Here is a 13,097-nt window from a genome sequence, read left to right as displayed (position 1 = left end):
CCACGAGACAATCACAATCTCAACATTGAACACATGCTTGAATACATTGACAGTATATACAACACGAAGGTGACAAGATACGAGATACGTCCAAAACGCTGATTAAATAATGTCTGCCTCGCATTCAGGAGCCTCTTGGACATCACAGTCAGTTGCTTCCTCACCAGTCCATTGATTTTCCTCCGGAGCGCCTTCTCGTTGTGGAGAAGAAGGTTCTTCATCACTGCTGTCCTTGTAATAAGCGCGAATTTGGCGGGTCTCTGGGTAGCTGATGCCGTCACTCTCCAATGTCGGATTGTTCGCCTCAGTGGCGGGCACATCTTCCTTGGGTGTTACTTGTGATCCGGTATCACGAGTTCGTTGGACTGTGTGGTGTGCTCAGCATTAAGTCCGTGATATGGAGTCTAAATTTAAATGACTAACCGTAAATGCAGCACCTACAATGAAAAGCGTGAACTAAACAATCAGCATCTTGAGGGTTGCGTTCCCAACCAATGGATTGTGGTGAGGTTATTGGTCCCACTGTTGAAGTCCATTAAAATTGGAGCCACAGCAATGTCACTAAAGAGTGAACTTGCCTTGTCCGCTTTGCACGAGATAGATGGCCTCTAGAAATTGCTCAATTGTAAAACATGGGTGCGGTAGCATTTGCACGCAGCGCCCATGACTGCATTTGATGGAGCCGTTGTCTTGGTTCATGTCTGTGAAAAAACGGCTATAGTTGGTGTGTTGGGATGGTAAGGGTGGTGAGAGACTGAGAAAATTTACCTGGTCTAGACACTTCGGAAAAATCCGTCGAGACTCTGATTGGCTGGAGAAATGAAGGCCTCAGTTGAATATCGGCTCGCTCCCAATTACTCACCAATTGGGCGAAAGGGACGAACTCAAACATAAAAATATCTGGTGCGTCATATTTTAATCATGAAAGGGTGGGGCGAACTAACAGTCTTAATTTAGGAGATGGCGCCTCCGAGATGGACAACGTCAGAAGAGCTCAAGTGGCTTCAGAATGAGCTACCTGAGTTTCTAAAAATGCAAAGAGATCAGAAATTGACTTGTTTCTACGAGCTCCTGTTTCCGAGGTGGTTTAGTCTGTTTCCGGAACACTTGAAATATTGGAAACCAACTGGTAATCCTCCGCGCGAAGGGGAGGCAGTTGTTCATCAGAATGATGACAGCAGTGATGCTAATAGTGACGAGAGCCGCCTGCTACTACTCACCCCAGACCAAGAAGCTGAGCTTGAAGGGGGAAAAGAGATCCGGCGGAAAGTAAGTTCATATATCAATTGTTCTGGAAGAGTAGCCACTAAAGGCATAAGCAGAAATTAAGAGAATGGTTCTGGAACCACGCAAAAAGCAAAACAACACTTGGCAACACGTCAACAAGCAAAGCCTTCGCTCAGCTACTGGGCCAGCGTGCTCGCGGTGTTCGTGACCTGAAAGATATTGAGGTATACTCAAAAACACACTACAAAACGAAGATACAATCACTGGTCGAGGACGACATCCAGCAAAACCAGCTCGATTCCAAGAAGAGAATTGGTGTTGTGCAGAAGTACACAAACACTTGTTTTGCGGCTGAATCGGAAGAAGTGAAGGCGGAGATTCATGAAGAGACTGCACGGATCAATGCCTCCAGGAGATTAGGAGGCATTGGGCCAGGTAAGCGTACTAAAGAGGAAATTTACCGGTTTGTTTGTTTTTTGTTGTGTTTTCCATTTGCAGTGAATGTTGATCCATGTCGATCAGTGCTATTCAGGAGCTGCCCATTGTCCTGGGACAGATTTGCGAAGACCTGGCAGTACTGACGGGGGGTTGGCACTATACTCTCGTTATGGGGGGTCCTGACCCCATGTGCCAAGGGGATATAATGACTCTAAGGTACGTACTTGGACATTGAATTAGCGCCAAACTTGTTCTCATCTTACTCCTACAGTTTCCACCACGGCAAAGGTCAAGATGGTCTCAGCTTCAAGGCTTCTAACCTGAACTTCCACGAGCAGTACCTTGCGCCATTTGAAAAGCATCTCAGAACCGTATTTGGTCGGCCTTCAGCGGAGTCATCTTCGTCTTCATCAATTTCGCATCCACGTTCGCCAGCACCTTCTGACTCCGCATCACTGAACGCCCAGAACAACTCAGAAGAACTACCTTCCTCCGTTGAAGCCAACAGCGACCTCAATGCAGGTCCCAATTTTTCTGGAATGCACACCTTCCCTCATGGCTCTCTGATGGACCCCAATTTTCCGGTCTCTGAGGCTGATATTGAGCAGTTCATTACTTTGATTCGTCCACTGACGGTTGATAGCACAGGCGATCAATGGTGGCACAGCCAAAGCCAGGACATGCAAATGGCTGTGCCACCACTCATAAACCCTCCTCTGGCTGAGGCTGGATTGTCTATCGAGTTGCCCATGCAGAGCCAGAACAACTCGTTGGGGAGCCATTCATCCACCCCACCCCGTATTCGCAGACCACGCTTGAATGCCTTCCCATCACCCTTTCCCATGTCTCCTTGACTCCCATCGCCTTTGTCCATGTCTCCTCGACTCCCTCCTGTCGACGCCCTTCACACAGCTAACACTGACAGACATAGTCTACCAGCCCCGCACATCTCTCAATTGACTCTACCAGCCACGCACATCTCTCAATCGCCTCCAGCAGCGGTTATCAGTAATTTATTGGAACATTCCACTCCAGCCGCCGCCAACTCAGATACTCTTCCATCTGTTTTCAGCATACCTACACCTCTCACAGACACCACTGCTATTCCCACCGTGCCGGACACCTTGCTTCATACAGGAAGTGTTCCACCCACTTCTAGTGCTCCTGGAAGACGCTCTGCGCGTACGACACGACCATCAACAAGAGCTGAAATGCCAACAAGATCGGTGATGATGCCAGAACCATCACTTCCAAACGCAAGCGCAAAGGTGTGATGGCAGGTTCCACAGCCCATGCAGTCGCTGCGAAAAAGTACGTATTCCAATTTTTGTCCATTTTATCACGCTAAACATCAATCTGTGCAGGTCTAAAAAATAATCACATTTCTTGCAGTACATACGCCTCAATACTCTAATGTCTTCGTGTCCTATTTACAGTTTAAACCATGTAGTTATTGCGACAACAATTTTTACTTAATGCTCAATGTCAAGTTAATGTTACCCGGTCAAAATATTGTGAACTTCGCCTTGAGCATACAACATTGAACTAGAGATCACGTGAGTTGGACAGTCTGAAATCAACGAAGTTGAACCAAAGTCCACGTGATTTGGACTTTTTTGCATGAGACTGAAGTGAAAATCAACGAAGTTGAACAGAACATCATGTGATTTGGAAGAAAAATTGAAAGCAAAATATATTTTGGGATAGGCCTACAAAGTGGAGAGTACGAGAACTAAGAGAATGGGGGACGAAGCACTATCTAATCCTGATCGAAGATCTACCCAAGAGGTGAGCAGCTATGATTCCTCACATGAATATAGGTAGGGAGATTATGTTGGTCATGTCTACAGGCGCGGCTTGGCAATAATGCGAGGCACACCACGAAACATGGTAGAGTGATGGTGAACAGGGAGTGGGGAAAGGAAAGAGCTCGACGACAAGACACATTGAAGTGGAGGAGCGGATACAAGAGACACCGGCATTTTCCGCTCATCAATAAAGACCAAACTTCACTCGTGCCTTACTATGTCATGGAGTGACAATATATAAGTAAAGTGATTGAGTGAGCAGCGCGTGGCTATGCAGAGGCAAGATGGAGATCTAGATTTCCGCAGATTTCCAAAAAACCAAAGCTGCCCAAATCCCAAATCGGACCTGACCAGGGTACAGGCTAAGAATAACCCAGTAGGTAATGAGTCGCACAGGTGATATATCACTGCCCTGTGCTTTAAGCCAAAGGCAGGGATATATCACGGATGCACTCCAAAGCCAGTAAAATGATATATCATATTGACACTATAGCCTGCTCTTGCGGCTTTTCACTGGGAATGAAAATCAGATCATGGCAGTGGTAATTGGTTTAGGGTTTGAGAGGGGGGTATTGAAGGTTCCTCCAAGCTCACAAATGAAGATGTTGCGCTCACTGACAACTTTATTGTCAAGACCATAGGCAATGGCAGCAGCGGTAGGCTTGTTAATGATATGGAGAACATTCATTCCCAAGATGGTACCTGCGTTCTTTGTGGCTTGTCTCCAAGAGTTGTTGAAGTATGCGGGGACAGGGACAACAGCATTGTTGATGTTGTAGTCCAGGTAGGACTCAGAGGTCTCCTTCATTTTAGGGAGGACCATGGATGAGATTTCTTTGGGGGAAAACTCCTTCTGCCCTCCCTTGTACTCCACTCGGATGTAGGGTTTGAAAACAGTGAAAGGAAAGTGCCTAATGTCTGACTGGACCTGAGCATCATTGAATTTATGACCAATGAGACACTTGGCATTGAAAAGGGCCTTTTGTTGAATATTCTAATGCTCACTACATACATTACATAAGCATGTTCACTTTCACCTTCCTTTGCACACAGTTAGAACCTTTCTCAGTGACTTCCATTAAAGTCCACTGAGCTCGTGTACTCACTACACCTTTCCAGTCAACACTAATACACAACTTCCCCCACTAATAGCTTGCAATTGTTGAAAACAGATGTCGCAGTTTTGTAACTATGGGACAGTGGGAGGGAAAAGAGAGGTAGTATTGTCCTGTTTTATACCAAGTGTGCCTACTGGTGTTTCTTTAACTGCTGATAGCAGCGGACAATCACTAACTTATCTTTTATCACATAAACCTTGTCTCCCTTACAATACGAGAATAATGAGTTAAATGTTTTCCCAAACTCCTTGTGGGCATATATAACTACATCGTCCTTGCTGTCTGCAAAGTTTATTGACAATTGTGGTGAAGTTCATTGCATGGCCATTGACCGAAAATTCCTTCCAGAAATCTGCTGGGGTGTGTTACAGCGGCCCCATCTATTTTCCCATCATCACGCTTCCCTGAACTATTCTTGCTATCTCTGACTGCTTATCCACATGTGTTGCATGAACATTCCAGATAGTTCTTTGACGTTCCTCTTGACTCCTTCCACTTCCATTATCGGCTTGGTCCATGCCTCCTTTGTTCACTATAAATACTGCGATAGTTACACTTGTATTTCTCTAACTTGAATCTACTTGGTTCTTTCTGATACTTGATCATCTTCTGAGGAAGATACTTGATTCCGATCTAGCTCTTGCAAAGAGGCTAGCCTATACTCGAACTTCGTCTAGAGGGAGAGCCCCTCAGACACCTGAACCGAACATCGTAACATTTGAACTCCTTTATTGGATTAGTTACGCAAGAACTATCCAAGTCGTAACAGGGTGCTTTGATGGTATTGAGAGACGACATCCTACACAGATGAGTTAGTTGACAGTGTATTAGTGAATGCATCTACCTACCCTTTAATCTGTCTAGCAACTTTTTTTCCCTGCAACTGGCCAAATTTGCCATAATGGTAAACATCTGGCCAGTATACTATCAGAATAGGGTGTCCTTCAATCATTAACACTGATTCTCCTCCCCAGTGAGGACTGGTGTTGTCCCACATGGCATTGAGACATTGGATATCCTGCATGAATGTGATGGCAACCAGATCTGGCACACTACTAACTGCAAAGCTCACTTCAGTCCTGTCTCTCAGCTTGAGGGAATATGTTTCATCAGCCACATAGGCTATCATGGTGGACTCACTATCAGAGGAAGGTGCTGTGATATTCTCAACACACAAAGAATCTGGTGTGACATCACAGGTGAGGTCCATATTTGCTGCATCCAGTCGAACAATTATTCCTGTGCTAACTTTATGTGCAATCTGAAAAACCATAGTTTAGATAGCAACAAATGATATAGAGTGAATACCCACCTCTGATGTGATTGAGGAAATTGTGCTCTCATTCTGCCATTCAGGTAGAAACACTCCACCGTGACTATTCACAGGCCTAGCTGGCACTGTCTGACTGGTAGTTAGCTTGGACTCAGGCCTGCATGGGTGTGTCATGATGATGGCTTAGGCCTGGCAGGGACCACTATGTGTGAGCATGATTGAGTTATGAACTCGTTTTACCGTCATGCATGAACTATTGCGCTGCATCAAGTTCAAGGCCCAAGAACAATAGAATTGACCTACATTAATATTAGTTCTACTTATTATTACTCCCCACTACTAGCATCAAAGCTTACAGGGAAGGGCAAAGTCATGGTCTCTATTGTGAAATAGTGGTTTAAGATAGATAATTGTCAAAATTTTGCGAGTATAGGTTGCAATCAATCAACTAGTTACATACATGATGAGCAAATACACAGCAGTGAATAGGGGCCTCCATACATCCTTAAACATTTAAACTCAGGCCACCATCATGGGCATTAATGATCTGGATGGTATGGTTGTTCACCCTCACAACCAGTTTACTATATGCTGAGAACTTCATGTAGGTTGTTGCTCCAGCTGGAGAGAAACACTTGCTGCTTGAATATGCCACTTTCTGGACCATTGCTCAGAAGCCTTATTGTGACCATTCAGCAGCTGGGGGGTTGTTCTTGCCCACATATTCACCTTTGGTTTAGCTTGAACTTTACACGAGTGCTTGGAATCAGAAAGGGCTCCCATGAATGTGATTCCCTCACTGCTGGCTATGCCTTTATCTAAGCCGAACTGCAAGATGTGGACTGGACGACTTTTCTTGCAAGGATGAGCAGGGCAGATTTCTATTCAATATAATCCCTACCTCCCTTGTTCTTGCTGGACTATTTAAAAAATGTTATCTACTACTGTTCTCCAATGTAGTCAGTACATCCAGTATATAGTCCATCCAGTATGCATACTATGGTGTCTATATCATAAATGGCATTGGTATAATTAAGAACCATTGGCACTTTAATGGCGACGAAGCGAGGGTGTGTCTACTAATCACATCAACAATTTTCCAGCAAATTTTGTTGGGAGTTTACTGATGTAGTTGGTAATGAAGACACTTGCAGTCAGTGAGAAGTGTGTTCATGGTTACACCACCTTGTCATAGGGCAAACTTCCATCAGAATTGCAGTCTCTTTCCCCTTGGTGTCATTTTGCTTGTGTTTGTACACCACTTGATCATAGGATAGTCAGATTTACAAGGAAATCTACATTTCCATCAGGAGTGTAGTTTTCTTGCAGTCATTTGTATAGGCTAACTATACTTATGAGATATTGCAAATCTTCATCAGAATTGTAGTTTGCTGGTATTTTCTTGTCCCTTTGCACCATTTTGCTTGTGCCTATATATTACATTGTCATAGAATGATCATACTTGCGAAATGTTACAAATCTCTGTTAAAATTGTAGTTTGCTTGTAATCTATTGTCCTTTGGTGCTGTGTTGCTGGTTTTTGCATATTATATTATCACAAGATGTATTAAGATATAATGTGGTGAAATTTTGATCTGATTTTGCCAACTTCATCTATAAAAAGCATGTCCTTCCTAAATCTATGATGATGCATTGACTGAGCATGTCTACTCCTATCATAAAACACTCTTACTATTAAATCACTGTGCCCTTCTTCAACACCATGTGGCTTAACTCACTTCCTTTTGCACCAATATAAACCTCTCAAGACTCATATTCAGCCGTCTTTCCAACTTCCTCTATGACTGAAGATAATCCTTGGATGAAACACTTGGAGTGGCTGAAAAAAGTCATTGAGAATCTCATTTGTCAGAGGGGAAAGGCAGGAGGGCAGCTAATGATGTATGCATTTATGTTTTACAACTATGCATTGTTTTTCATGATTTCAGTTGTCTGATGACCTGCCTTCAAGACCCAAGGTGATATTTCACAACATTGTTGGCAGGTTCAAGCACATCACTCGAGGCACTCGACAGTCTCCCAACCCTGTGGCCATCGCTGCAAGCTCTAGTGCACAGGATGTCCCACCCAATTGTATAACCCGGGTATGTGTAATCTCAATACTCTTATTTGTCTCTTTCGACTCAGATAATCTACTAAGTCTATAATCAGGTCAAACAACCTGACCCGAAGTCTGTGAATGACAGAAATTCTAATGCCACCAAAGATGTCATAGGCATGACAGGCATCTTTCAAAATGTTGCTTCAGTGGCTGGCCACCTACAATCTGATTCTGTTTCTAATTCCAATATGAGCAAAATGGTCTCAGAGCTGCTGCCTAAGTTGAAGCTCTTCAACTCCTTGGCTAATGGGCTTGCTGATGTATGAGCATCTATCTCTGTTTTGTATATGACTAACTTTCATATGTAGGTCCATCCCCATGTGAAGGTGGCATTGAATATATTAACTTGTGTATCCAAGGTGTGCTTCTTGCAATATCATTGGCCTCGCAGATTAATGAGGTTTTTCATGGCAGATAATTCTCAGTCAGCCATTATGAGATGACAGAGTTTGTGGTCTGCTCTTGAAGATCTCTGAAGTGTATACTTTGATTATGACGGAGAAGGAAGTGGCCAAAATTGAAACAATGTTAGAGATATATGATGCTTTGACCAATCAAGGGCTAATCATTGAGAAGCTTTGGCTAGGTGTTGATGTGAAGTGAGTGATCCCTTGTATTTTCAAAGTCAGAGCTCACATGCGGCAACCATTAGTCTTTGGATGGCTGAGAACCAACATATCCCTTACTGAGGTCATGCTCAAGCTGGAGTGAATGCAGAGTTCAAGTCACTGTTCCAAAAATTAGCCCACTGTGCCAAACATTTTGGTGCTAGCCTCACAATAGGCTATTTTGATGGGTTTTGACACCAGTGCACTAACCTGATAATTCCTCGGCATACCTGACATCATCCGCACGTAACCTGATACCCCGCACCTTTGGACCCACTACTTTCCCGTGCATCGGACCGCCCGATACCCTTCAGGTACCCCTTATCCCTATGTCCAGTCTATTCCCATGACTGACATTGTAGATAGTGCTATTACATGTGTTCCCATAGCCCACAGCACCTCATGTTTTTTTTACATATTGCCTTTGGACTACCCGCTGCTATCTTCACCTATAGGACTCTGGATTTCTATGTAGCTAGTTATATAGGACCAAGGAACTCTCACAATTACTTTACCTTTCTGTAGAGGGGAGTTCTTCAATACATTTGGTTCATGACACCTTGACACCTTGCCCAGTACACCTGGTTACCCGCTCCTTTCGACCCAAACCCTCGACATTCTTTTATCTTGACTCTTCCCGTCAGTTCCCAACAATATCTGCTCATTGTCCATCCCATACCATTATCACCTGTTGAACCTGCAGTTCCTGTGCATCAGACCACCTGATTTCCTTAGGACCCAACATTTCGACCTTCAGTGTAGAGAGTGATATCTCTACAGGCTCGTATCCCCCTATTTCTACATCGACCTCATCACTATCCATAGGTAGGCACAGCTCTATAGACACCCGTGCAGCACGTGCGATCACCCGCACTCTCGCGCATTATACACGCAGCTTGTACACATAGCCACTTACCAGCGCCCTACTCGGATTACCCTCCCTTGTCATGTCCTGTCTGTCTGGCTCCATTGGTGCATATTCTCACTGTTATATCTGTCACTGACCACATCCAGGGTCCTTTACATATAGCCTTACCACATATCCACTTCCCTATGCACTTCCACGCAGCCTATCTGCTTCCCTTATGCTTCTGCACCCTGAGAGCGCGCGTAGCTACCTACATATCTAGAGGACTTAGAGGATTTTCGGACTTACCTACCTGCTGTTACTTGGACTCTCTATCAGTTTTTCTGTCTAGTTGCACATAGAGTGCTAATATCATCACTGCCATTGTATATCATCTCCCTTGTCTTACTAAGACTCATCTATCAGCTCTCAGAAGGATTTCTATTGACTTCCATCGCCGGTTCTCTACTTTGCGCATACTGCGCGCTTTCCGACTCTCCTGCATATCTCGCGCATCATGCGTGTCCATCGCATCGGCTTCATGCATCTTGCACACCTTCGCATATCTTCAGCTTCAGCTTTTCTCTTGATCCCTCTCATTATTTAGAGAGATTGTCTCAGTAGCATCCCCTAAGGGACGATTCTACTAGCTCGCCTCTCGAGGTAGATATCCTTGTGACTCCCCAGAGTTCACATCTCTATTTCCTCACCCACAACTGGAGCCCACCGCGAGGGGATCAAATCTGAGAAGACTGGCTGAAAAGTCCGATAGAGTGCTTAGGCCCACCAGATCACGCTTAGCAGGAGCGGCTGTTGTAGAAGCCTTCCAGCAGATATCCATTCAAGAATCATTCATCACTCCCGCCGCTAACCCAGCGCGCGCCTCTGTTCCGCCTCCGCGCCACTATCTGTCACAGTCTGCTCGCCTATGAAAGAAACCACGCCATCAGAAGGCTCTTCTGACACATCACTACACCTCATGCTGACATCACCCATCACGCTGTCAACCAAGGACTTGACAAAAGAAGATTCATTGGACAACTTTGAATCAGTAGACCAACCCTGCCAAGTCATCCCCAGTACCTATTTCACATTGCCCTATCATGCAAAACTTCAAAAAACAGATTCACCTTCAACCGCTAGCTCACTAACCGCTAGCTGAAACCTGACCCGACAGACCACTCCTATTATTCCTCCGCCGTGCCAGCTACCAGACACAAGAGACTTCGCCATCAACAAAGAAGCGCGCTTCTACAACCTAGACCCCATAGTCCCCAAGAAGGAAAAGGTGTCATCGCAACCAGAAGCGCCGAAGATCAAAGAAGAGAAGTCCCCACTCCCTACCATTGCTCCCAACATGCCTGTAACACCCCAGGTATATAAACCATATACACCAGTTCCTATTCCAACTCCCGCTGTAGAGAGTGATATCTCTACAGGCTCATATCCCCTCATTTATACATCGACCTCATCCCTATCCGCGCTGTAGGTGCAACTTTCCTGCGCCTTGCACAGACTACGCGCAGACTCCCGCGTGCTTTCCCGCGCTTCCATCGGCTTTCATCAGGTCCATCCATCCATTGTCTATTCTGTCCATATGTGTGTATTACATACATATATTGGTTTTCTGACAGCCGCTGTCTCCTTACATACATCTGTGACATGCCTTGGCCGCTTTCCCACGCTTCCGCGCTCTTCGGCCGCTTTAGGACACTTTTCGCTCGCTCTTTGCTAGCTATCCTCTATATCTACTGGGCTTTCTGACAGAAGGTTCCTCACTTATGCAATCACCCTTAGTAGAGTTCCGAGTTTGTGCTATGTCTTAGAGAGCACTTACCTATAGCCAGGAGTCATACTCTCCTTCCCTTATCAGTCTATATCCATAATATATTCACTTGATATCCATTCCTCGTGTCATACACAATCCTAGACATCCTTCTGTGTTTGCGCTCTACAAGCGCCGCTTTCCCGCGCTTTTCCCGTGCCCTCGCGCATTCCCACACATTCTTGTGCTTCAAGCGCACTTAGTCGCCCAACTTCTGCCTGACTCAGTTTCCCCTAGAGGCCGAACATATTGCCCTCACATCAGAGCAGATTCCTACGAATCAGTTTCGTTGTTCCCACACCACTATCATGACCACTAACCCCGCACCCATTATCATGGCCGCTGCCCCAAGTTCCACGGTCAGGTGGCGCACCTCGTACGCTTCTTTGAAGATATTGAGCAGCTGTCCAACAATGCGGGACTGAATGATGTTGAGCGCATCACAGCGGCAATGTGCTACATCTCCCTAGAGGAAGCAGAGATTTGGGAAGTCCTCCCAGAAGTGATGGGTTCGAGTTTCAGTGACTTTGTCATTGCTGTCAAAGCAATTTATCCCAGATGCAAAGGAGATTGGCACTACATGTGCTTGGATCTCGAGACGATGTCAGCTGAGCAGTCAAGGATGCCGCTGTGCTCTAAGATTGAGCTCGGGGTTTACTACAGGAACTTCCTGAAGGTATCCACGTACCTCCTTTCGAAGAAACACCTGGCAGAGGCTGAGCGCGATAAGTTATTCCTCAACAGCTTCCCTTGGGAAATTCAGACTGCGATTCACAACCGCCTCCTTAACAAGGAGGTAGACCACCATCCAGGCGATCCCTATAGCTGGAAGATTGTACTGACCATCACTGAATTCTTGCTCCCAGCAACAACCCCAACAACACCCACCACCACAACACCTGCCACACCTCGTGTGCCTCAAGTGCAGTATCCGCTGGAACAGTGACCAACTCAGGTCACCTGGCGAGCTCACTCGAGAGGCTCAAACCTCAAAGCTAGCACACAGACAAAGCTGGAGCAAAGTGGTGAAAAACCCTAACCCTAAAACATGGCTATATATGTGCTATCTACGACTCCAGACACCTCACTAGGACCCCTGGCACCGCACTCGAGAACCAGAACACCAAACCCTAACCGTCACACCGCCCGCACATCAATTGCCTGCGCCAGGTACAGTAACGAGGCAAGAGTACCCCGCACCTCGCTCATACCCGCCTCGCAATATGGGCAACTGTCATTTCTGCGATGGTAGCGACCACAGAGTCTACCAGTACTTAGAAAAAGAGGTGTACATCTGTGCCAGTAAGTGCAAGATGGATGAGACCAGCCGCGATGTGGTTATGCCCAACGGCAACCGCATCCCAGGCCGCCAGTCTGAAGGTACCATGAAGTACCATATTGACCGCATCACCGTGAGTCAGCCAAAGGCATCCGCCATGGCTGGCCTATATATTCTTGCCGCGCCAGAGACAGAGGCTGTGATAGAGGTCAAACCCTCCACAACTCTGAGTCCAAAGAGGACAAAGACGAACTGGCGGTGTGTCAGAGCATTGCAGCTCTTGCCTTTGCGACCACTAAGCAGGACGAGAAGCGCACAGCCAAGGGAAAGACTGTCCGTTTTGACAGGGTTGAAGTACCAAAGTCATCATACTCGCGTGCAGTACCGAAGCCGTCAGTTGAGATGGAGGAGATTGTATCTCCTGCCGTCAAGGCCTCATCATCACCATCATCATTACCATCCACAAGTAAAGGTAAGGTGCCAGCAGTCACGCCAGTTATTCCTATGCCTTTGGCAAGCACAAGCAAGCTGAAGGTCCTGTCATCTGTTCCA

General features: G+C 45.8%; 5 protein-coding genes across 5 annotated transcripts; 2 read left to right on the top strand and 3 right to left on the bottom strand.

Annotated features, from left to right (window-relative positions):
- Positions 1–102: 102 nt before the first annotated feature.
- DEU56DRAFT_905671 (uncharacterized protein) lies at positions 103–536 on the bottom strand (the record flags this gene model as incomplete). Its single annotated transcript, XM_041356746.1, has 3 exons — positions 103–365; positions 424–437; positions 493–536. 3 exons carry the CDS (start codon positions 534–536, stop codon positions 103–105), a joined length of 321 nt encoding a protein of 106 aa, XP_041215443.1.
- Positions 537–960: 424 nt separating this feature from the next.
- On the top strand, positions 961–2,519 carry DEU56DRAFT_905670 (uncharacterized protein; the record flags this gene model as incomplete). The annotated part of the gene is made up of 4 exons (XM_041356745.1): positions 961–1,269; positions 1,323–1,690; positions 1,750–1,881; positions 1,937–2,519. 4 exons carry the CDS (start codon positions 961–963, stop codon positions 2,517–2,519), a joined length of 1,392 nt encoding a protein of 463 aa, XP_041215442.1.
- A 1,480-nt stretch (positions 2,520–3,999) lies between these two features.
- On the bottom strand, positions 4,000–4,487 carry DEU56DRAFT_920616 (heat shock protein 70; the record flags this gene model as incomplete). The annotated part of the gene is made up of 2 exons (XM_041358496.1): positions 4,000–4,452; positions 4,479–4,487. The coding sequence occupies 2 exons, from the start codon at positions 4,485–4,487 to the stop codon at positions 4,000–4,002; spliced, it is 462 nt and encodes a 153-aa protein (XP_041215441.1).
- Positions 4,488–5,501: 1,014 nt separating this feature from the next.
- On the bottom strand, positions 5,502–5,696 carry DEU56DRAFT_688491 (uncharacterized protein; the record flags this gene model as incomplete). The annotated part of the gene is made up of 1 exon (XM_041347061.1): positions 5,502–5,696. A coding segment is annotated over one exon (195 nt), but the record flags the coding sequence as incomplete, so codon positions are not given.
- A 1,969-nt stretch (positions 5,697–7,665) lies between these two features.
- On the top strand, positions 7,666–8,697 carry DEU56DRAFT_750210 (uncharacterized protein; the record flags this gene model as incomplete). The annotated part of the gene is made up of 6 exons (XM_041349519.1): positions 7,666–7,766; positions 7,837–7,969; positions 8,037–8,246; positions 8,295–8,345; positions 8,455–8,585; positions 8,616–8,697. 6 exons carry the CDS (start codon positions 7,666–7,668, stop codon positions 8,695–8,697), a joined length of 708 nt encoding a protein of 235 aa, XP_041215439.1.
- Positions 8,698–13,097: the final 4,400 nt, after the last annotated feature.

The sequence above is a fragment of the Suillus clintonianus genome (assembly GCF_016758775.1).
Source record: "Suillus clintonianus strain FC179 chromosome Unknown DEU56scaffold_1, whole genome shotgun sequence".
Taxonomy (NCBI): Eukaryota; Fungi; Basidiomycota; class Agaricomycetes; order Boletales; family Suillaceae; genus Suillus; species Suillus clintonianus.
The sequence above is the reverse complement of the archived record's forward strand: the minus strand, read 5'-3'. Positions and strand labels throughout refer to the sequence as shown.